The 25,283-nt window shown below is 47.7% G+C and overlaps 1 protein-coding gene across 1 annotated transcript in view; it reads left to right on the top strand.

Annotated features, from left to right (window-relative positions):
* TACC2 (transforming acidic coiled-coil containing protein 2) overlaps positions 1-25,283 on the top strand; it is a 181,545-nt gene that overhangs the window by 17,654 nt on the left and 138,608 nt on the right. The window contains exon 4 of the mRNA XM_060098683.1: positions 19,617-24,929. Within this exon, the coding sequence (XP_059954666.1) occupies positions 19,617-24,929 (5,313 nt within the window). The remainder of the gene's footprint in view (positions 1-19,616; positions 24,930-25,283) is intronic.

Below are 25,283 nucleotides of genomic sequence, written 5' to 3'. Positions count from 1 at the left end.
CAGAGAGAAAACACAGAAAGGTCTGCAGTGGGCCTGCTGGACCAGGAGGCAAGGGAAGACTATAAGGAGAAATGCACATGTTAATACTGCCCAAGATTGTCCCTCTGCGCAGATGTGATCTCTACTCTCCAGAGGAGGAAACCGAGGCTTGGAGCACTATGCCATCAAAGCCCTAGTGGTAAAAAGGCCATCGTTTCCCCCTGGAAGCTCCTCTTCCCTCTGAATACACAAGAACAGGCTTCATACATCCCCAGAGAGGTTAGTTCTTCATCCAGTAGGGAGTCCCCTCAGTTTAGCTGCTTTGCTTTCCAGTTGCCACACGGTGTCGCTGTTGTAACTTAGCCCTGCATTGGCCAAACCCGTGCAGAGGATGGGCAGTGCCTCCCAGGTGCCCCTCCTTCCAGGTGCCCCACCCTGCGCAAGTCCCTGGGCTCCTGTGAGAGTATGATCCCGCCCTCCTCTGACAAGCTTCGCCCTGCTCAGCGATGTCCACCCTCGAGCACAGCTGCCCTGGAAACTTGCGACTGGACAGGTTCCAGCTCCACTGTCCAGTTTCCCAGAGCCTTTCCCTCCTTGGATACCAACAGCCCTTGCCTTTATTTTTTTTTTCAATAGGTCTTTATTGGAGTATAATTGCTTCACAATACTGTGTTAGATTCTGTTGTACACCAAAGTGAATCAGCCACATGCATGCATGTGTCCCCATATCCCCTCCCCCTTGAGCCTCCCTCCCTATCCCACCCCTCTAGGTCATCACAAAGCACCCAGCTGATCTCCCTGTGCTATGCTGCTGCTGCCCTTGCCTTTTAAACCCTCAGAACAAAATGGATCTTATCATACAACCTTTCCCCAGATAATGAAGCCATTAGGTTGCACCAGAGGAAATTACTGTTTTTGTAGGTTAAAAAAATGTTGGATAGTGGCCATTTCCTGTGCTTCAATATCATACTTGCTCATTCTCTCAAGGAGGGTGCCAGGCACTATTTCAGAGATGACACACCTTTCTCAGGGAGTGACCCTAAGTGATTCGTGGGTGACTTTCTGGCACCCTTGTCACTGAAGGAGGAGTGGAAACTCAACAGCCAAGAGTCTTAACTGTTCTCCACTGGCTGTCAGAGGTGAGCAGGCATCAGGATCACCTGCAAGGCTGGTTAATACACAGGTCGCTGGACCCATCCTCTAGAGATTCTGATTTGGTAGGTCTGGGGCCAGGCCTGAGAATGAGAATTTCTGATGAGTTCCCAGGTGACGCTGATGCTGCTTGTCCAGGGACCACGCTTGAGAAGCACTGCATGATGCCAGAGAGCTGTGTGGGTGCCATGGCTCCATGCTGTTGGGGTCCAGAGGAAGACACCTTTGCTGAGGGCTGGGTTAGACAGGAGAGTCTCCTGGGGGTGGGGGGAGGGGGGACTTGAACCAAAGGGGATGGCTGTAGAGGCCGTTCCAGGTAGGGGAAGAATTCCTGAATTGGACCTCTCTGAAGCAGAGTAGGAAGTGAGCCCAGACCTGGTGGTGGATGTTCACTAAAAACGAGGTTGGAGAAATGAGGCCAGGTTGAGAACTTGGAGGTCAGGGAAGGGACTGAGATTTTATCCTGCAGGAAAGAGGAAGCTGGGGAAGCGCTTTGTGGTTGGTTGGTTTGTATTTAAACAAGGGTTTATGCGGGAGCTTAGAGCCTGGATTAATGCACTGGAGCAGGTAGGCTGGAAGGACAGTAAGGGATGCTCTTGTAGTAAAAGGATGGTGTCTGGGAAATCACCCCCAAGGTAGAACCTGTTACTGAACTGAACTCTGGTCCGCTTGCCCACGTGCAGCAAAGCCAATCTACTGACACTGGGTTGTGGTGAAGGAAAGTACAGGGTTTGTTGCAGGGCACCAAGCAAGGAGAACAGGCAGCTAATGCTCAAAAGCTCTAAACTCCCTGATGGCTTTCAGGGAAGGGTTTTTAAAGACAATATTAGGGGTAAGGGTTGCAAGGTGTCTGATCAGCTCATGAACATTTTTTTCGTTGGTTGATGGTAAAGTAACAGGGTGATGTTTGTGGAATCTCAGCCATCAACCTTCTGGTTCCAACCAGTCTGGGGTCTACATGCTTGTGGTCAGCATGTAGTCACCAACCTCCACCAGGATATTGTTATTTATATCCCTTCAGGAGGAACCAGGAGTCCTGTAACTCTATTGTCCTAATCATTAACTGCTTGAGTCTGCTCTTTGGAACTCAGGGAAGGTCAAACAAGAAGCGGGGACAAGGGAAGGGCTTGTACCTTGGAAGGGCCCACAGGGTCCTCCTCAGTTTCAAACTTACAGAACCTGGAGATAGCCTGGGTGCAGGCAGAGGAGGTGGAGTCTAAGAAGATGCTAAGGTTCTGGACCAAGAACCCAAAAGAAAGGTCCAACATTAGAAACTGGGACGTCCAAGATGAGAGCTGCTATAGGGAAACTGTGATCAATTTTAGGCACATTGAAGGAAGGACCATCCAGCTTACTAGGAACCCTGCTGGTGTGGTCTTTATGTAAGCTGACCCCTGGCATGGGGAGGGGTGACAGTTTAATGGCCCGATGATGGAGCCTTATGGCCCCAAATGCTATGATACCCTCATGGAGGTTTCAGTTATTTACACAGTTATTCTCAGATAGATTGGCTCATTCCAGTGCTGCTGTGTGTGTGTGTGTGTGTGTGTGTGTGTGTGTGTGTGTGACTTTAAAACTATATTTAAGAACGCAGGAACAGATCGGGTTGGGGTGTAGGACGGTAAATGAAATCATATGGGACAGTGTTTTCCACACTTCCCAGATCATAAGATTTACCCGGATGTCCGTTAACTATATAAATTCTTAGCCCCCTTTCTGGTCCTTCTGAATCAGAATCACTAGATGTGGAGCCAAGGAATCTATGTTTTTAATAAACACCCAGGGTGATTCTTTCCAGCAGGGACATTTGTGAATAGTGATCGACTGCCAGGTTCACCTTATCACGTGTTAAAGTACCCCATTTCCTGACCCCTCCCTTGAAGAGTCTGATCCAGTAGATTTGGGGTGAGACCACAAAATCTGTTTTTAATAAGAAGACCATGTGACTCTCATGATAAACTGTGGGAAACACTGACCCAGGGCTTACCCTCAGGCCAATAACCATAGCGACCTTTTGTTTGCTCGTCTGTGAAGTTTATAGTGAAGGCTCAGAAATCAGGGATAATTAACATATGTTAAGCTCCTGCCCCCTCCCTTTCTCTCATCTATGTTTTTCTTTCCATAAATATCTATTGGGAATCCATTGTGCGAGGCACTGGGGACACAGCCAATAACACTAGAAGCCCTGGGGTTTCTGCTCCAGTTGGGAAGTAGGTTGTAGTGAGGAAGTCAGACATGGAACAGAAGGAAGACAGACACTTTCAGGTAATGTCACGGCTCTGAAAGACACCAACTTGGTGTTGTGATTGACAGGAACAGAGAAGGGAGTGACTAGTTTGGATTAGATCAGTGGTTCTCAAAGTGGGGTTCCCAGATCTGCAGGCTGAGCACCAGATGGGAACTTGACAGAAATGCTAAGTCTTGGGCCCTTCCCCAGACTCTGGGGTGAGCCCTCCAGGTGTTCCCTTACACCCTAAGGTTTGAGAACCATTGGACTAGATGGTCAAGGAAGGGAGTGATATTTGCACTAAGTCTGGAATGACAAAAAGGAGGCAGGCATGGGAAGATCCAGGTAGAGGGACAGGCGGTGCCAAGGACGTGAGGGAGGAATGAATGTAGTGTGTTAGAGAAACAGGCGGAGACTGATGAGCGAGCGAGAGGTGGACAGGGGCCAGATCAGCCAGACTAGGGCCTTGAGGGCTGGCCATGGTGAGACACCCAGATTTAGTTGACGTGAACCGATATGTGTTTCAACAGGACCTCTCTGGTTGCTGTATGGAGAATGCAAGGGAGCAAGACTGGAGGCCAGGAAGTCAGAGGAGAGGTCACTGCAGGTCCCTGAAAGAGGAAGGGGTGCCTGGAACTAGGGCAGGGATTCCCAGCCTTGTTTTCATTGTCTTCCTTTCCCTGCCCTCCCACGGGAACCCTTGTTTTCATTGTCTTCCTGTCCCTGCCCTCCCACGGGAACCTTTGTAGATATTTTATTCCAAATTGCCTTCCCCTCCCCAAGAAATTTCAGTACCATAGATATAGTGCATATGTTTATGTATTGTGGTCTTTGGAGGGCCACAAACCATTGTAGTATCTATGATTTTCTTTTTCTGCCTCCTGAGAGCCAATTTTCACCCCTCTGGGGGTGATACTGGCCCACTGATGATGCAAGGACTAAGGTGATAACAGTGGAGATGGAGAAACATATGCAGCTTTGAATATTTTGGATATTTTGGAGCTAGAGATGCCAGAACTTGCGGATGGATGGGATTTAGAAGGAGGGAGAGAAGAATCAAGGATGGCTCCCAGAGTCTGGGCTTGAGCAGTTGGGTAAAGGGGGCCATTTGCTGAGATATGAAAAACTGGCCTGAACAGGTCTATCTGCTGAGTTCCGTAAGTCACAGACCCGGTGTCCAGGAGGGTATCCTGTTGCTACCAGGTACCAATCTGGCAAGATAGCATGGTGACCATCACAAACCCTGTCTCAAACTGGGGGAAACGTAGGATGGCCCGCCATCTTTGAGAGAAAAGCAGGGTTCTCTTTTGTGCTTCAGGGATAGCTCATTTCCTGCTATATACCTGTGATATTGTGATTTATAATAAGGAACATATATTTGGTCTTCATCCCAGTCCTGGCACTGAGCTCCTAAAACCTTGGGAATTTCCTAAGTGATGAGAGAAATAAAGGTGTCTTTTGTTATGCTAATGACGTGACTTTTGGAAAGCACTTAAAAATGGGGGCTGGTTGCCAGGGGAACCAACCCTGTGATTGGAGGGTTGGAACTTTCCGTGTTACCTCCCTGACCTCTGGGGGTGGGGGTGTGTGGAAAGGGGCTGGAGGTTGAATTGATCACCAGTGGCCACTGATTTTAATCAGTCATGCCTATGTAATGAAGCCTCCTTAAAACCCCACAAAGACGGTTCAGAGGGCCTCTGAGGTGGTGGACACATGGATTCAAAGCGAGTGGGAAGCTCAGAGGGCATGGAGGCCCCTCACTCTCTCCCTATACCTTGCTTTATGCACGTCCTCCATTGAGTTATATCCTTTTGTAATAAACTGGGGATCTAGAAGTAAAATGTTTCTCTGAGTTCTGTGAACCACTCTAGCAAATTAATTAAACCCGAGGAGGGGGTCAAGGGAACCTCTGATTTATAGCCAGTTGGTCAGAAGCTCAGGTAACAATCTGGACTTATTGGGGTGGCGGGAGCAGTCCTGTGGGATGGAGCCCTTAGCCTGTGTGGTCTGATGCTATGTAATGTACCTCCAGGTCGTGTCAGAATGGAGCTGAATTGTAGGACTCCGAGCTAGTGTTGGAGAACTGCTTTTTGGTGTGGGGAAAAAAATACCCACACATCAGAATTTCTGGTGCAGAATCTTAACACCCAACACCTTAAACGCCTGAATTTCCTTGGAGGAGGGACAGGTTTCTTAGCCCATTTAACAAACATGGACCCACAGCTCACCACAGGGCAAGCTCTGGGCTTGAGGCCAGAGGTACAAAGATGAACAGGACATGTTGGTCCAGTTGTAGAGAAAGACATGTAGATGAATAATTCTAGAAGAAGCTACATGCTATAGGCAGACTCGCTGAGCAAAGAAGGAGCATCCTCCAGAGGAGATGGCCTTGTAGCTGGGGCTTCAAAACTGAGTAGAAGTAGGGGATTGTGGGGAAAGAAGGTGGTCCCAGGCAGATGGAAGAGGTATAATTATTATAGATCTGTAGGAAACAGAATTTAGGAAGGACTAGACTTACTAGCCTCTTAAATTTCAGAACTTCTTTAAATGTGGAAAATAGGAGATGTAGCACATTCATTAAGCTCAACCTCTTGGATCTTTCAAATCTACAAACTTAGAACAAAAAATCCTTGGTGTTTGGGTAGGGAACACCTAAGGAAGGTAGAAAAACGGTTTGAAAAAAAAGAAATAGTAGGCTGCAAATGAAAGGTAAGAATGTTTCTTATACCTTGCCTCCCATGGTCATTTTCTTTTCTTTTTTTAGTTTATAAAGGTACTGATTTTTTTAAAAATATTTTTTTATTTTTATTTTATTTTTTGTTGAAGTGTAGTTTATTTACAATGTTGTGTTAGTTTCAGGTGTACAGCAAAGTGACTCAGAATATATATATATTCAGAATATATATATTCTTTTTCAGATTCTTTTCCCTTATCAGTTATTTTCAAACTAAGTCCACTGCATGCTGGGCATTGGACTCAGGGCTGAAACGCATACCTCATCCAGCAGCTCTGTGTGGATGAATGCAGATGACCTGAGGGGCTATATAAGGAAACTGAGGTTCTGGGAGGTTAAGGAACCAGCTCCAGGTCACACAGACAAAACGTAGCATGGTGAGGACTAGAATCCAACTTGGTTTGATGCCATCCAAAGCCCAGGCCCGTAGGCATTACGCTGAGTTCTTACAGGTGCCTGCAAAGATTTGCCTTGTGGTCTCCATAATTAGAAAGCAAACCCCAGTCTGTTTTCAAAGTTTAATTTCCCTACAAAGAAGGTCAGTTCTCAGACCCAGAAAAAAGAAAAAGCAAAAGATCTGATCGGTTTTAAGAGCAGTGGCCGGGGCCAGCGCTTCATGACTGGGCCCCATGTTTCCTAAGCAGTAGATGCTGTTTCTTCCAAACAAAGTTTTGTGAAGTCCGGGTTCTATTCACAGGCTCCTGCCAAGGCAGGGTGTGTCAGGCAGGGCCGGTTGCAGCTTCCACCAGCCTGTCCTGCTTCTCACTCATTATTTATCTCTGGCAGGAAGTAAACACGGAGAGAAGAGTGGGAGGGAGGGAGAAAAGGAGGAGCTCCCTGACTTTTGACACTGGCTGGAAAAGAAGGTCATGTGCTGAATTAGGTGTGTGTCTGCTTTCTGCTCATCTGGTTTCAACAGAACCTTTAAGAAGCAGAGAAGCGGAGCATTGTTCCATTCAGAGACAGTACTTGGAAAATAGAGAAAAGTAGAAAGTAGAGGGGGAAAACGTCACTGATACTCCCACCATCTACAGACAACTGTTTTTAAAATATTAGTGTGTTTCCCTCAGACTTTTCTATATATATTTAAATACAAAAAACTTAAATAACTTATTTGTATAAATATAATATATTTAAATAATTAATGAACTATTTTTAGAGTGGTTTTACAGAAAAACTTAGTACAGAGAGCTCCCAAAATCTCTCCCTCCTCTGTACAGTAGTTTCCCCTATTATTAAGATTTTGCATTAGTGTGGTACATTCGTTACAATTAATGTACCAATATCGATACATTCTTAACTAAAGTCTATACTTTACATTAAGGTTCACTCATCGTATTATACATTCTATGGGTTTGAAAAATGCATAATGTCATGTATCCACCATTACAAGGTCACACAGCATAGTTTCACTGCCTTAAAAATCTCCCGTGTTCCACCTATTCATCCCTCCCTCCTTCTCTCCAGGGGCAACCATGTGTCTTTTAACTGTCTTCATAGTTTTTTTTTTTTCTATTACCTTTTTTAAATTGGTATAAAATACGTACCATAAGCTTATACATCTGAGCTTGTTGAATGTTTACATGCCTATACCCCTGTGTAATCATGCACAGATCTATTTCCATTACCCCAGAACATTCTCTCATGTCAGTTCCCAGTCCATACCTCTGCCCAAGAATAACAACTATTCTGACTTCTACCACCACTGATTAGTCTTGCCAGTTCTTGAATTTCATATAAATGGTATTGAACGGTAGGTATACTTTGGTATTTGGTTTCTTTTAATCAACTCTGCTACTTGTTTTTTTTTCAATTATTTTTTATGGGGTTTAAAAAGGCAAAGCATACAATTTATCATCTTAACCAATTTTAAGTACAGTTCAGTGGTGTTAAGTATCACACGTTGTTGTGTAACCAGTGTTTCTATAGTTTCTTAAAGTAGAAGTTGAGGTCATTTATTTGAGTCCTTCTTTTTAAATATAGGTATTTTAGAGCATTAAAAGTTACTCTAAATGTTGCTTTAACTGCATCTGACACATTTTGATATTTGTGTTTTCATTTTCATTTTGTTCAAATACTTTCTAATTATCCGTTTAATTTGTTCTTTGACTCACAGGCTATTTAGAAGTGTATTATTTAATTTCCAAATAGTTGAGGATTTTCCAGATATCTTTCTCTTATTGATTTCTAATTTAATTCTATTGTAGCCGGATAATGCCCTCTGAATAATTTAATATTTTAAAATTTATTGAGTTTTTTTTAATGTGTAGAATATGGTCTGTCTTATAAATGTTTCATTTGCAATTGAAAAGAATGTAATTCTGCCACTATCGAATAGTGTTTAATAAATGTCAATTAGGTCAGGTTGGTTGATAGTGTAGTTCCAGTCTTCTATATCTGTACTGATTTTCTATCTACTTGTTGAATAAATTATTGAGAAAAGGGTATGGAACTATTAGGTTATAATTGTAGATTTGTCCACTTCTGCTTTTATCAGTTTTTGTGTTTTATATATATATATATATTTTTTAATTTATTTATTTTATTTATTTATTTTTGGCTGAGTTGGGTCTTCGTTGCTGTGCGGGGGCTTTCTCTAGTTGCGGCGAGAGGGGGCTATTCTTCATTGCAGTGCACAGGCTTCTCATTACGGTGGCTTCTCTTGTGGAGCATGGGCTCTAGGCACCTGGGCTTCAGTAGTTGTGGCATGAGGGCTCAGTAGTTGTGGCTCACAGGCTCTAGAGCACAGGCTCAGTAGTTGTGGCACACGGGCTTAGTTGCTCCGCGGCATGTGGGATCTTCCCAGACCAGGGCTCAAACCCGTGGCCCCTGCGTTGGCAGGCAGATTCTTAACTGTGCCACTAGGGAAGTCCCTGAAAAAAAACTTCATTTCATCTGTGTTTTATTTTATTTTATTTTATTTTTTTATTTTATTTTTTTTAGATGTTGGGGGTAGGCATTTATTAATTAATTTATTTATTTTTGCTGTGTTGGGTCTTCGTTTCTGTGCGAGGGCTTCCTCCAGTTGTGGCAAGCGGGGGCCACTCTTCATCGCAGTGCGTGGGCCTCTCACTATCGCGGCCTCTCTTGTTGCGGAGCACAGGCTCCAGACGCGCAGGCTCAGTAGTTGTAGCTCACGGGCCTAGTTGCTCCGCGGCATGTGGGATCCTCCCAGCCCAGGGCTCGAACCTGTGTCCCCTGCATTAGCAGGCAGATTCTCAACCACTGTGCCACCAGGGAAGCCCCTCATCTGTGTTTTAGAAAGATATTTTCACTGTGCAAAGAGTCCTTAGTTGGACAGTTTTTTTTTCTTTTATTGCTTTAAAGATATCCCACTGTATTCTAGCTTGCATTGTTTCCAAAATCTGATGTCATCCTTAAGTTTGTTCTTCTGTCTTTTTTTTCCTCCAGCTGATTTTAATGTTTTTTATTTTTTCACTGGTTTTAAGCAATTTGGTTATGATATGCCTTGGTGTAAATTTCTTCTTGTTTCCTGTGCTAGAAGTTAGATTCTTGGATTTGTGGGTTTACAGTTTGCATCATCGTTGGAAATTTTGCAACCATTATTTCTTCAACTGTTTTTTTTAAATGTCTCTGCCACCTTTGGGGACTCTGACTACATATACATTAAGCTGCTTGAAGTTGTCTGATAGCTCACTGATGATCTGTTCTTTTTTTTTTTTTTTTTTAAGTCTTTTTCTCTTTGTGTTTCATTTTGGGGAGTTTCTACTGCTATGTCTTCAAGTTCACTTATCTTTTTCTCTGTAATGACTAATCTGTTATTAATCCCTCCCAGTGTGTTTTTCATTTCAGGCATTGTAGTTTTCATCTCTAGAAGTTTCATTTGGTCTTTTTTATATCTTCCATGTCTGTACTTACCGTGCTCAATCCTTCATCTAGCCTCCTGAGCATATGGAATACAGTTATTTACTTTTTTAAAAGTCCTTGTGTACTAATTCTGTTATCTGCACAATTTCTGGGTTGACTTTGATTAACTGAGTTTTCTTTTCAGTCTGGGTCTATTTTCCTGCTTCTTTGAATGCCAGGCACTGTGGACTTTAAGCTTTCAGATTCTGGATATTTTTGTATTCCTATAAATATTCTTGAACTTTGCTCTGGGATGCAGTCATTTGGATCAGCTTAATCCTTTTGGGTTTTGCTTTTAAGGTGAGACCAGAGCAGTGTTTAGTCTAGGGTTAATTTTCTCCACTACTGAGGTAACACCCTTCTTAGTACTCTAACAGACGTCCCATGAATTATGAGGTTTTCCACTCTGGTTGGTAGGAATGGGAACTATTCCCAGCCCTGTATTAGCTTTAAGGATTCTTCCCTCTAAGCTTTTCAGGTGGTCTGTACCTAGTCCCATGTGGTTTCCATACATATATGTGCCGATCAGTGTTTTGTACAACTCCAAGTTCTCTCTTTGCCCAGCTTTCACTTCTTGGTGCTCTGCCTTGGGAACTTTACATGCCTTGGTCACCCCCCCACCAGCACCCAGCTCCATCTCCTTAAGTCAGGGAGACTATCTGGCTCCAGCTGGGTTCCCCACCCTGGGCCATTTTCTCCAGGCCTTAAGCTGGGGCAAGAGCAGGGCTTACTCTGTTACTTTCCATCTCCAGGGATCACTGCCCTTCATTTCCCACATCTCCTGTAGAAGCCAATCCCCCATCAGCCCAACCTCCTGTTAGTTAATAATTCTTTATATGAAATTTTCTAACCCTGGCTCCCTGAAAACTTTGAAAAACCACCGTATCAAATTTTTTTCTTTAAATGGAAATGCAGCAAAAAAACACCTGGCATTTATTTTGGGAGAGGTGGGGAGACCCTTCTAGAAAAAAAATTATAGTAAGAGAGAGGATGCTAGGAGCAAGAGTTGTTTCTCTTTTCTCTTCAAGAGCAGCTTGTATCACAGCCACTTGCTGTCTCTTGTGTCCTTTTACAGCCTCAAATGCCAACTTTGACAGCAGTTAATCTTCCCAAATGCGTCACTGCAGCTGTGTTAGAGCTGGGAAGGAGACTAGGATGGTCTTTATGTTTTTGACATTGAACCAGCTTGGCCACCACTAATGTTGACTCATCACCACCACCCACACCACCATGTAGACCGGTGGGATCACAGAGAGACAGATCTCAGCAAAATGGATCATCCCTGAGGCTTGCTCTAACAAGAAACACTTAGTCACATTTTTGAGCTCTGTCTCACGTAGGTGATATTGGTAACATCTTCTTTTTCAGAGAGTGGCCCAAATTCACTGAAAGATTTTTCAGTCACCAAGGGAAAATTCCAGTGTGTTCTCTGTTTTGCACTTTGTTGACTAAGGGAGGAAAATTATTCTAATATATGTTAGAAGTCTTATCAAGAAGGAATATAACAAAAACATGTTTCCCACTATTTCTTGTCCAAAATACCCTTGTGGTGTCAAAATAAAATAAAAACACCCCCATAATCCGAGCACATGGGCAAAACTGTCATTTGCATTTTTCCATGGATGACTAGTGGGATTTAACTTACAATTCAGGAAATCTTCATATTCTCAGTTAAACATTCTACCCAATTCCTTTTTTTTTTTTCATATTTATTTTAATTTATTTATTTAGCCTGCACTGGGTCTTAGTTGCAGCACACAAGATATTTTAGTTGTGGCATGCGTGCGGGATCTAGTTCCCTGACCTGGGAGTGAACCTAGGAGCATTGGGAGTGTGCAGTCTCACCCACTGGACCTCCAGGGAAGTCCCTCTACCCAATTCCTTGATTTGTGCTTATTAGAATTTTTAAAATCTTTATTGTGAGTAAAAGCAGATGCCTCTAGAAAACAAATTTATGGTTACCAAAGAGGATACTGGGGAACGGGGATGGTGGATAAATTAGGAATTTGGGGTTAACATATACACACTACTATACATAAAGTAAGAAAACAACAAGGACCTACTGTATATCACAGGGAAATCTACTCAGTATCTTATAATAACCTATAATGGAAAAGAATCTGAAAATGAATATATATAAATGTAAAAAAACAACCAAACAAACAAACAAACAAAAAAAACTACCTGTATACAACATTAAAGACATTTGATTACTTATTATGAATAACATTTATGGAAATCTCACTTTGTGATCACATCTTACTTATCTTCTTCAATAAATATCTTATTAGATTAAAAACAGACAAACAAACAGGAAACCCAGATGCCTCCTCTAATGGGATTGTAGTTTTATTTTTGGTAACTGATCATTAAGAAACATCCAAATGATCAAAAGTAATTATTATGCCAGAAATGCATTTAAATGAATTTCTGTTTTCTTGTGATAATATCTACATACATTTGAAGTACAGTGACAGACAGACAGAAGGAGGAGACACGGAGTTCATTCCAGCTACAGGGAAGGCTTGGGGGTCACACTCCAAGCCCAGCACTGAGGCTGGGAACCACACAGTTTGGTCAACACCCACATGAGGGTTGCTGAAAAAAATTGGTTAGAGGACAGTTTTTGAATTTTCTTTGGAATTCAGTTGCCTGCGCCCTCCCCTCATTATGCTGGGTAATGAAGTCTCATGAGTGGACCAACACCTTGACCTTGAAGTCAAATAAAAGTTCATGCGGCAAAGTACAGGCTGAATACTAAGGATGCTTTGGTGTTTTATCCAACCCCCAACACACACACACCCTTTTCCCCAATAACTCTTTAGAACCTACTAATAATTTTCTTTCCTTTATTGCGTGAATTGCTTAAGCATTGTGGTCTTTCTTTTTTCTAATGCAGAACGAGCACAGAAAAGAGTTAACACTGGATTTAAAATACAAAGCTGAGTGTGACAGGGCTGCCAAGGTCAGCAGGCTCGCTGGCATCCATATAGGGAGCATTATTTGGACAAGTTAGGACTGTGAGTATAGATTGGACCTAATCTGCTCAGACCACACAGAAGTTTCTGAGGAGGTGCCTTTCTCTGTGAAATACCATGTTATATTTTTAAAGCATGGAGGTTGTCATATCCTTATTAACTTGAGAGTCTTTGCTCTGCACCGATCACTCACCATGTAAATTCCTTCTCTGAAGGCTCTGGAATGGTCATCTATCTCACAGTGCAGGAGTCAACCTAAATGAGCAGTTATGGCGTCCATTAAAAATATATTTTTTATTCATCCCATTGTTGACTTAAAGAAAATGCACAACGTGAGAGTTGTGGGTTAGGTTTGTTGTTGTAGTTGTTGTTTTTTAAAATTATTTTTTAATAACTTTTTAACTTATTTATTTTATTATTTATTTATTTTTGGCAGTGTTGGGTTTTCATTGCTGCGCACGGGCTTTCTCTAGTTGTGGCGAGCGGGGGCTACTCTTCGTTGCGGTGCACAGGCTTCTCATTGAGGTGGCTTCTCTCATTGTGGAATACGGGCCCTAGGTGTGCGGGCTTCAGTAGTTGTGGCGCATGGGCTCAGTAGTTATGGCTTGCGGGCTCTAGAGCGCAGGCTCAATAGTTGTGGCGCACGGGCTTAGTTGCTTCGCGGCATGTGGGATCTTCCCGGACCAGGGCTCGAACCCGTGTCCCCTGCACTGGCAGGCGGATTCTTAACCACTGTGCCACCAGGGAAGTCCCGTGGGTTAGGTTTTACTTGGGGCAAAATGAAGACTACAGCCCGGGAGGCAGCCTCTCAGAGAGCTCCGAGGAACTGCTCCGAAGAGGTGGAGGAAGGTCAGTGTTACATATGATTTCAGTGAAGGGGGTGCGTGCAGTCAAACACACGTCTCAGCAGAAGGCTGCTGCTGGTCACGAGGAGCAGATGTCTCCGTTCATGATCTTAGTGCTTTTCTAGATCTGAGGAGATGCAGGACATGGGCTCATAAAAGCTCCTCCTGAAAAATATCTCACTCTCTGAAGCCCTGTTCTGCCAGTTTTCCCAGAGCACAGAGGGCCTCATTCCTGATCTCAGCGCTGAACTCCTTTCAGGGGGTGTGGAAAGTCAGTGGTCGCAGCAGATTCTGAATCAGTTGTGAAGGGGATGGCCGGAGTCAGAGAGGGAGAAGGAAGCCAGCTTGATCACTGGCGAGGCTAGACTGGAGGAAGAGCCAACCAGGGGCTCGGCATACTGTGCCCGGAATCAACTCCCACCGGCACCAGGCTGTGTGCGAGGGCAGGCTGCCCTGAAGGGCGGGAAGGGCTGGCCCCAGCGAGCTTGCTACATGCAGGCAGCAGCGGGGAGAGGGGCTGCACTGTGGGTGAGCTCATCTCAGTGACCTTGAGCACCTTAACTCCCGCCCATGGGAAGACTGGACCTACGGGGGGCTGCCTTCCCCATCTAACCAATCAGAGAAGCCTCATTTCCTGGGGCGACGACCCGAAGGGAGTGGAGAATAAGGCAGAAGTGTCGGGCTTCTCTGAGAACTCACAAGTGTCAGAAAAGCCCCTGATGTGTGGGCCACGGCGTGATGCAGAAGCCGAGGAGCACCCACAGCCCCCGTGCGCCTCACCCCAGCCCCAGCCGGTAGCCGTGCTCGAGGACAGGTAGTCCCCAGGGTCTGTGGTCTAACTTGCTGGATCTCCCTCGGCCCCATGCTTTCCTTTTCCAGAAACTGCAGCAGGTGCAAAATGAGTAACAGACGATGTTCTGTGGGGACACCTTATCATCTTTTGAATTAGGCTACTTTATGAAAATTACAAATCATTCGCAGACTTCTGTGCTTTAGAGTTAATAACAAATCACTTGCAGTGTACCCCCTAACTTATCAGACCCACCAGTGCGCAAAGGGACATGTGGTTGAGCAGCACTGCCTTGACCTCATTTCTTTGGCAGAGGTATTTAAACAAATGTACTTTGCCTTTCCTGGGCCTCAAGTTTCCTCATTCCTGTAAAATGAGAGGTTTGGACTAATCACTAGAGTGCTCTGATTGTATGGATGAAAAGAACTTTCCTAATCTTTAAGTCAAACAAGCAGGATTTGGGAGCATTTCTGCATATTTAGAATCCTTGATTTGCGTTTAGCTGTATTTGTCCATCCATCCATCCATCCATTCATCCACTCATGCATTCATATATTCAATGTTTGCAGTATGCCAAGCACTGAGATACAATACTGAAAAGAGGCAAGACCCAGACTCCATTATACTCCAGTGGGAGAAATGGTCATCCTTTTTGATGGCAGCTGTGACTAGTGCCCTCACTATGTAGTGCTGTAGAAGGAGATCTGATCCCAGAGGCCAGTCCAGGGAGGTTTCATCGAAAAGTGAAGATTGGGACTGAGATATGCAGGGAGGAGTAGGAGGGCTCCAGCTCCAGGAAAATGCACGGATGGGGAGCTCTGTGTGGGATGAAGCCGGAAAGGTAGGCTGGGGGTACAGCCAATTGCAGAGTGAAGCCACCACCGGAGAGTCTTCCCAGGAGGGTGACAGGGTCAGGCTTTCATTTCTAAGCCATTGCTCTGGCTGCAGCCTGGAGAACAGAATGCAGGGGCCAGAGTGGGTGGGAGAAGAGGCTGCGGCATTGGTCCAGGAGAGGCGAGGCCAGCAAGTACAGGGAAGCAGAAGACAGCAGGGTCCTGGAGCCAGGCGGGGCTTGATCTTGCTTTGCCATGGGAGCTCCGCGTGTGACCCGGGTCTGGTCTTGAACCTCTCTGGGAATATTTCTTCATTGGTGCAGTGGGGGGGCATCCACTCTGCCTGGCTACTGTGTGGATTAAATGTAATCATAACTGAAGTGCTTAGCACAGTCAGTGGTGACTCTCCATCTTGACGATTTTGCTTTATGGTTTTGCTGGTTCCCTTAAAGCCTGGTAGTGCAGGGGCATGCTTGTTTTTCCCTCCACCAGCCTCCTTCCTCTTTTTAAGCATTCCTACTTGGCTTGAGTGTATGTCTTCAGAGCTATTCATTTAGGAACCCATCTGGATGTGATTGTCTCCAGCTAGGATGGTGGGGAGGACATTTTCTGCATCTCCATCCTCTGCTTAGACCTTCGCTGCAGCAAATCACCCCTCCTCCCAGGTCTCTGCACCCCATGCCTCTCGCTTTGTTGGCTTGGGACGTCTGGTCTGTACCGGGGAGGCTGTGCCCTCCCCTCCTCAATTCAAAGGCTGTGCCCACTTTGGGCTGAAAGCCTTCCATTGAGAACACGCTGCCCAGCCCACAAGAGCTTGCCTTTGGATTCTGAGCTGAACCTCCATCCTACACATTGTGATTCAATCTTGAAGCACAAAAGGACATTATGGAAACTTCCATTAAAGCAGAGCCCTCACAGATGAGTTCTTAGAATTTTTCCTGCCCTTGGGCAAATCTGCTCTTGGTGAGTGGCTTTAATCTGGTTTTAAAAATTGGCTTCTGATGGGCAATCACAGAGATTGCTGGTGCCCAGCTTAGGCAAAATAAACCAAGGCTGGGTCCTTATTTTGAATGGAGTCGTATGCTCACACTCTGGGAGATGTGTTCCTTGTTGCTGTCTCCAAAGACCTGCAGCTTTTCAGGTGCCCAAATTGAGTGAATTTGTCATCTCGTCCCCAGATGGTCCTGACTTCAGGCAGCCTGAAGGGAAGCCGCACACTCTCCTGAGGTAGCAGCTGCTTTCAGAGACAGGACAACAAAGCTGCTTTGTTTGTTTTGTTACCAGCGCAGAGGGGCTGCGTTCTGCGCTTCTTGAACAAGCAAACATAAACAGGAGCACTTCATTTATGAATTACACACCATTGATCTCATTAGCTACTAAACCTTTTGACACCCTCGTTAAAGATTGGGACACAATTCAGTGTCAAGTGTTTATTAAAAGGAAAATGGCCAGATTCAAGAGTGCAGAGTTGCTGGTTCTGGAACAATCCATTGATTTCCAGAAATGCTGCTCTGCAGAGGCCAGGCCAAGGCACGTTACCTGCACACCTGGTGGTTTCACACGTGTCAGTCAGCATGGGGCCAGGGCTCTCCATGGGCACGTCCGTCCTCATGGCCATGTGAGGATTAGAGGGATTCATATAACTTACCCTCTGAGTTTTCTCTTCTTTGCTTTTGTCAGCCTTGCTTTGGGTCTGAAAATGCTAATCTGGTTGAGATAGTAGCCAACTCTCTCTCTTGGGTCCATCTGAAATATTTTCAATGTCATATGTGCAGGAACAAGCATTAAATCAGGACAACTAGTGTGGTGACATGTGTACACACCTCCTTCAAGGATGTCATGTACATTTCATAGGTGAAGGGCTTGGCGAGAGGCTGGAATGGAGCCAGGTAAAGAGCCTTTTGCCCTCTGTCTCAGTTTGTTCAGCCTGCTATAAAAATACCATAGACTGGATGGCTTAACGACAGACATTTATTTCTTGTGGTTCTGGAGGCTGGAAATCTAACATCAAGGTGCCAGCAGATTCCATGTCTGGTGAGGGTCCATTTTCGAGTTCACAGATGGACGTCTCCTCTCTGCGTCCTTACAAGGCAGAAGGGGCAAGGAAACTCTCTCGGGTCTCTTCTATAAGGGCACTAATCCCTTTATGGGGGCTCCATCTTCATGACTTAATCACCTCCCAAAGACCCCATCTCCTAATACCATCACCTTGGGGATTAGTTTTCAACATTTGAATTTTGGGGACACAAACATTGTTCCCCTCCATGGAAGTTTTTATTTTTGGAGGCAGCATAGAGTGAATAAGAAGATTATGGCCCAACAGATTCAAGCTTAACCTCTCTGTTCTCAGGGTTCTTGTCTGCAAAATGGCAGTGATAATATCCATCTTGCATGGCTATTGGTAGGGCTAAATGAGATAATCCATGTAAAGCACTGATGTCCAATAAATTTCATCCATTATTATTTTCCCAGCTTTTCATTTTGGAAATTTTGAAACCTTAAAAATGTTGAAAGCATAGTACAATAAATGCCCAATATACCTATTGTATTAGTCTGTTCACACTGCCATAAGAGAAGACCACAGACTGGGTGGATTCAATGACAGAAATTTATTTTTTCAGTTAGGGAATTCCAAGGTTAGGGGGCTAGAGGGTTGGTTTCCGGTGAGACCTTTCTTCTTGGCTTGCAGATGGCACCTTCTTGCTGCATCTGCTTATGGCCTTCTTGTCTATGTGACCGACTCCTGGTGTCCCTTCCTCTTCTTATAAGGACTTCAGTCTTACTGGATTAGGACCTCCCTCTTATGACCTCACTTAACTGTAATTAACCTCCTTAAAGGCCTCGTGTCCAAATACAGTCACATTATAGATGAGGACTTCAACATATGGATTTTTAGAGGGACACAATTCAGTCCATAACACATATTTCTAAATTTGAACAGAAATGTACTTCATCTTCCCACTATATGCATCTCTCATAAACGAATGTATATGCGTTGCCCTGCATGGAAAGACAGGATTTTGGTAGTGGACATGTAGAATAGAATCTTTCCTCTGGTCGTATCCAAAACACTGTGGGTCTATGAATATGTGAATATGTGTGTATGTAATAGTTACAAGAAGATGCCATAAACTTTCCTCCCTGTAATAATTTCAAAGAACATGGTAAAAGCCTTAGAAAAACCATACTTCTGTTAACTTTGCCTTGAGCAATTTCTTTTGATACTGAAAGATATATGATCATAAAAGTATATAGAATCACAGCTATGTAAAAATAACAAAAATTGTACCCCCTAAAGAGTTGTGTAGGAAAAAAAGGAAATTCACTAGAACACTTCAGGTGGCAAGCATTTTTTCTACATTTTCAAACTTTTGTATTGGCCGTATATTGCCTTTAAATTTTAAAAATACACCTAATTAAAACTATATAGAATTGAGAAACACAGTCTAAATATGGCATGTGATAAGCTATTTTACAATAACTGGATAGTTGATGATCTATAGCAAGTCCATGACTCTGAGCCACATTCCCCCAAGCTTCCTGCATGTTCACAGTTTTTCTTTACACACTGTACAGCAAAGTAAGTTCAAGCTGAGACACATATGGGTATGAAGGTAATTCAGCTCCCAGGAATTTTATATGTAGGTCATATGCAGAAATTCCACAGCTGAATAGAATTGATTTTGGGATTATGCCTCACAGTACCACCCACTGAATGTAAAGAATCAAGTTAACTTTTGGTCACGAATAGCTCTTTATTTCAAAGCTTGGCTTTGCCCATTTTTGCCTTTCTCCTGAACATCTAAGGATCCCCAGAAGTGTTCAGGACCTCTTTGTAAACTACACAGAGCTCATCCAAATACTCTATCATGGTTTATATTTATTTAAAATGTTCTGAGTTTCCTGCATTGTAGACAATTATGAATTAGTTTCCCTATTTCCCGGTTCACTACTGACCAGCATGGAAAGCCTCATATTGAATGTGTGAGGTTTTCTGCACTAAGTTTTGCAGAGAGTGAGGGCACATGTCATGGTTACAGGAGGGGTGGGATTGGGGGGTGTCTCTTCACGGAGAGGAACGAGATGCACGAGGATGGTGTGTGTTGTGGCCTTTGGTGGGGAGAGGTGTGGAGTGATTCTGCCTGGGCTATGGCTCTGTCCTTGGCATCCATGAGAACTGATAAAACAATAAACGTTTTCATTGTTGGCAGCGTCGGGCACGGAGGTTCCTGCTCCACTTCTGAAGGTGCTGCCAGCCGGTATCCCTGCATCACGTCCCCAGAGGTGACTGAGCCAAGGAAGCACCCACGGGAAGCCAGGGGCCAAGAAGATTCTCCACCGCCCAGCCCACCAGAGCCCTGGGAGCAGGGGAGTCCCTTGGCCTCCGTGCCCTTTGCCGAGGGCACCCCGGAAGGTTGCTTGGCAAGCCCAGCAGCGGAACCTGAAGATAGTCCCCTGGCTCAGCACCCCCAGAGGGAACCTCCCCCAAATGCCCCAGGATACGCCCCAGCAGCCTTTGTCCCTGGGATGGACAGCTCTACTCAGCGCAGGGTGGTTGCAGCCGCCCCCAGCGCCGGAAGAGAGACAGGACCGAGGGAAGAAGAGTGGCAGAAACTGTCTTCCTCCAGCTCCATTGACCAGTTGCCGGGGATTTCAACAGCTGCTCCTCGAGAGCCGATGGAGGTGCAGCTGTGTGGAGAGGATGGCTGGCCTCGTGGTTTTGAGTCCCAAGGGAAAGAGGCTGCAGGTGGCTTTCCCCTGCCAGAGTCTGGGCGGGGAGCCCCCATGGCCCCTGCTGCAGCCCAACCAGGCCAAGAGAGCTCAGCCAGCCTGGAAGAGTCCCCCGCAAAACCCGAGAACCTGAGCCCGCAAGATCCAGCCCCTAAATGCCAAGTGGAGGGGCCGCCTCAGGACGTCACCGATGACTCGGGAGTGCTCAGGGCCTGCCCTCCCAGCGGGAGTGCTCCAGGGGCGACCCAAGTAGCCGAAGCGAAGGTTGCTGCCCAGGAAAGCTGCCCGCGGCAAGTGGGAGCGCATCCGCCACCCACAGAGCTGCCCTGGGAGTCACTGGGTCCTGCCCTGGCACCAGGGGCCAAGGCCTCTTGGGAGGAGACTCTGGATGCCCCTGATGCTCGGGGTCATTCGCAGACAGGGAGGCATGGAGCCGAGCCCCGTCAGGCCGTCTGTGTGACGGCAGGTGACCAGCCCGAGGGGGGCCTGCTTGTGAGCCCTGAGCCTGCTCCACGCGCAGCGACTGAGGAAACGGACCCAGCTTCAAGCCTCACTTCACAGCCAGCTGCTAGGGCCTCTGCTGCTGCAGAACAGCCCAGAGAGATGATTTCCGGTGCTGAGAGGCCTGTTCTTGCAGATCTGGCTAAAGGGCAGGCAGAAGCAGGGTTGGCAGGACAGGAGAAGCGCGCATCGGACCTCGGAGCAGAGGGAGCGGGTCCAGACGGCGGCCCTGGAGAGGTTCCTGTTCCTTCACCCCCGGAAGAGAGGGAAGCGCTCTGGAAAAGGGAGCAAAGCCACGATCTCCAGCAAGGGCTTCTGCCTCTTTCCCCTCCCGATGCATCAGTGGAAAGTGCCAGAAGGTCACTGGGGCCAAAGGATGAAGCCAAAGCCCCTGAAGGTCCAGCTGCGGCTAAGGAAAGCAGACTACTTGGGGCCGACCCTAGAGGACAGGAAGCAGCCCCAGAGCCACCTGAGGGTGCAGATCCTGGGAACCTTCAGGGAGAGCACCCCGAAGCCTGTGGCTACAAGCCTGACCCAAAGGGGGAAAAGGATGAGCTTTCACAGCTAACTGGCGATGTGGAGGGCAACAGCCTTCCCAGCGTGGCCTCAGCACAGCCGCTCAAAAAGGAGGCCCCCGGGCACGTGGACAGGCCCGGCTCTCCATCAGAAGATGCAGCTTGGAGCTCGGCGCCCTGCGGGATGATGGAAGAAACCCAAGTGGTCCATGCATCTACTTCACTGCAGCAGCTCCACGAGCAGGATCCCATCCCACCCTCTGGGCTGGATGGAGCCGGTAAACACGTTTTTCCCGAGGGAGCTGTCTGGCAGGGGCCAGGACTGCAGACCAAGTATCCTGACACCTTTCAGGATGTGGGGGGATTGGGAAGAATGGACCCTCTTCCTGCTTTAGAATCAGAGAAATCGGATTTCCTGTCAACTCCTGCTACAGAGGTCGTCCCCAAAGCCCAGGAGGCGGAGGGCAAATCTGAAATAAAGACGAGGAGCCACCCATCCGCGCAGAAGCCTGGCAGCTATGATGGGGAGGGCTTGCTGACACCACCCCATGCCCATGCGCTGGGGCGTGATGCAGCTGGACAGGAAGTCCACACCGATGGGCTACCTCCCCCTGAGGAGGAGAACTTGGCAGTGGACTGTGGGCTCACGGCCCTCAGCCTGGAGCAAGATCAGCAGGAAAACCTGTCCTGCCCGGGGGACAGTGGGATACGAGTAGCTGCATCTGAGAGGCCCTCACTGTATTCTGAGAACCGTCTCCAGCAGTCCCAAATGGACCCAGAAGCATCCATCTCTGAAACGCTCAGGGAGAAGTCCCAACAGTGCGAAAGCGAGAAAGAGACTTACCCAGGTGATGCAGAGTTTAAGAACCTGGGTGCAGATTCTCCCCAAATCCACATACCTATGGAACCTCGGGAAGATGTGAGCTTGCCCACTCATGGAGCAAAGGAACAGGCTTCTGAATCAGAACTTCAGAGTGAGCTCCCCAAGGGCAGTCTGTCTGATGCTCCAAGTTCAGCTCCCGGGCACACAGTTCCGGAGAATCGTACGACAGAGCAGTCGGAGTTGTCAGCACCGAAGAGACCGGAGTTGCCTGCACTAGGGGGGAATGGGCAAGAGGGAGAAGGCAGTGGCAGTCAGCTGTCCGGGGGCCCACCTCCTGCGGCAGACACCTTACAAGACTCTTCTCTTGCACGTAGCTTGAGCAGAAAGGAAAGTTGCTGTGCTGGACAGGGGCCAAACAAGTCCCAGCAGGAGCTGGTTGATGGGCGGAAAGCTGGCAGCCAGCATGAAGAGGCATGTCTCGGGGATGCAGGCATTTCAGAAGCAGCTGACGCTTGGCCCCCGCTCCAGGACTTGGGGAAGACAGAGAAGGCAAGTGGGAACACAGTGGGGGCCCCGCCTTGTCGGCCTGATTCAGTAGCTCTCCTGAAGGCAGCTCTCTGCCTACCAGCTCCAGCACCTGCCGGCCCCAGAGTCACACCCACCCAGGAGGCCCCAGAGAGAGAGGCCGGTGATGAAACCCAGGAGGGCAGGCGGGAATCGGGGTTAGCCCCACAGAAGGAAATGGAGCATCCCACTGCCACGGATGCAGAGGCCCAAAAGCTTCTTGAAAGTTTCCCATCCGCCGAGGATCAAGGTGCGGGTGGTGGGACTGCTGAGATTGGTGGGAACGCTGACGGAGGAGACCTGGGGACACAGCGGGCTCCGGGGGAGCCAGGAGAAGCTGCTCGGAGTGCTGGCTTCCTCCCAACACAGCGGTGCCCCTCCCCTGGGGAGGAAGCTTCTTCTTGTGCCCTAGGTGAGCCCTGCCAAGCTGAGCAGCCCTCCGCCAGCTGCCAGGATGCCTTGCTGCCAGCCAGAGAGCTGGGTGGGATTCCCAGGAGCGTGCTGGATATTTCTGCAGCCCAGGCTGTCCCCGACCCAAAGAGGCTCCTGTCGTCCAGGCCACCAGAAGAGGCTGCCCCTGACACTCCTTACCTGCATATGAAGGGTGCTGCCAGGAAAGGGGCAGGAGACAGTGGCGTGAAAGCTGTTTCACCTCAAGGCCTCAGAGCTCCTGGTGAAAGCCCTTGTCCCACACGGGAGCCCCTGCTTGTCTTGGAAAACGCCTCCTCCACGACGGTACCGTGTGGCTCCCCTGCCTCCCTCTGGCAACCAGGAGCTGCAGGTGAGGAAATCTCTGCCGTGCCAGCCAGCAGCGGAAGCCCCCAAGCTGGGACCTTTGAGGGACCTGTGGACTCCGTGCCCTACCTGGACAAGGTGCCACTTCTGGCCAAGGGAAAGCAGACCACAGAGGAACAGAAAGGGTCAGGAACTCCCGGGGCAAGTGCCAAGCCCAGTGAACTTTCAGCAGACCTTGCCAGTGAGGAGAGCACGGCAGGTGATGCAGCAAGGGAGAGAGAGCGCAGTGGGGAGAGGATGGTAGACCCTTCCAAGGACCCCAGGAAGGGAGCATCAGCTGGTGTAGACGCAAGCTCCAGGCAGACCAGTATGATCGCTGGGCTCCCTGACTTCAGGGAGCACATCACCAAGATCTTTGAGAAGTCTGTGCTTGGAGCCCTGACCTCCGATCGGCCGCAGAGCACACTGGGAGAAAAGGCAGGAGCTGGGAAGAGTGTGATGGGCAAGGACCTCACCACGCCAAGCCCAGAGAAGCTTCCAGATGGGACTCAAGGAGTGGCCATCGCCCCTCTCCCCACCACTCCTGCCGGACTCTGGATACAGTCAAAGGAGAAGAGGCAAGAGCTGACTATAGAGGCTGAGCTTTCTCGTCTGGGTCCCCAGGATCCAGCTCCGGAAAAGCTGCCGGGGCCGGCACGGCCAGCTGCAGAGCAGAGCCTGCCAGGTGCCAGTGTGGGGAAGGAAATGAGTGGGCCTCCACAGATGCTGACAGAAAGCAAGAAGCCAGAGGGGGCTGAGGAAGGCTGGCCGGAGCTTGAGAGCCAGGCCCACTCACAGCAAGAAAGCAGCCAGCCAGAATCAGCTTCGGGTCTGTCTTCACAGGTGACTTCTCCAGAGATTCCCAATGCTGACTTGCAGGTGGCTCCCCAGAGCCATGGAGAAGGGGACGCAGTTCAAGACGACAGAATTCCTTCTGGAAAACAGCACCAGGAAACATCTAGCCGAGACAGTCAACCCAGAGAAGATGGTGGCCAGGGCTTTTCTCACCCAGGGGCTCTGGATGACATGTCAGTGTCCACCTCTGCCCAGGAAGCATCATCTCCCCATGGGGATGTTCCGACTGTGGCCGAGGCCATCAGTGAGGCCTGTACCCCAGACACACTTAGGGGTGAGAGGAGGCATGGAGGTGCTGCTGGGATCTCAGAAACACAGAACGCCCTGGGCACCCAGAGCACCCTGGAGCCACCAGCTGGGGAAGTGGCGGATACTCCCCTGGAGCCCGGCTTGGGAGCAGAAGCTGCTAGGGAAGCAGAGGGTGACGTCGCTTTGAGCACAGCTGAGGCCGGGGCACGTGTGTCTGCCCACCTGCCTGAAGCAGGTACTACGAGAATGTTCTCTGGTGTGGCTTGTGCCTTGGCTCTGCCAGGAAGCCGTGGGGACCCCAGCTGCTGTGAAGGGTCTCTGAGGATGGAGGCTGCAGCCGCCCCGAGCGGGGACAGCCCGGCCGGGCACCCGCAGGCTGAGGGGCAGCCCGGGCCTGAGCCCCCCGCTCCTGCTGGGGAAGGGAAGGTGCGTGTCTACTCACCTGCAGAACCTGACGAGATTCGGGACCTGGAGCTGCAAAGCCTGCATCCAGAAGCGCTCGACGCCGAGAGGTACTTACGAGAATACATTCCTATGGGAATAGGGGGTCAGCCTCAAAAGTGGTTCCCACTTGGTTTTAAAAAGTCAATCAAAGAGATGGGTGGTTTGAAGAAGGTGAATTTTCCATATCTAATTGTTTAAATTTACCTGCTCACCATCTCTGGATGTGCTGTGATTCTGAAAAATGTGAGAAGTGGTTTGGAGGCATGGGAGCTGTCTGTTTAACGTGTCTTATTCCTTGCCTTGTGTTCTTTTAATTCTTCTAACTGAAACTGTTCGCAAAGCATGAAATGTTTACAGGCTGGCAGAGCACTATAAGGTCATAGGTTATGGTCAATCAGAAGTTTTTCTGGAGTCCAAATACA

Source organism: Mesoplodon densirostris, chromosome 1, assembly GCF_025265405.1.
Source record: "Mesoplodon densirostris isolate mMesDen1 chromosome 1, mMesDen1 primary haplotype, whole genome shotgun sequence".
NCBI lineage: Eukaryota > Metazoa > Chordata > Mammalia > Artiodactyla > Ziphiidae > Mesoplodon > Mesoplodon densirostris.
Note: the sequence above shows the minus strand (reverse complement) of the source record. Positions and strands in the feature narration are given on the sequence as shown.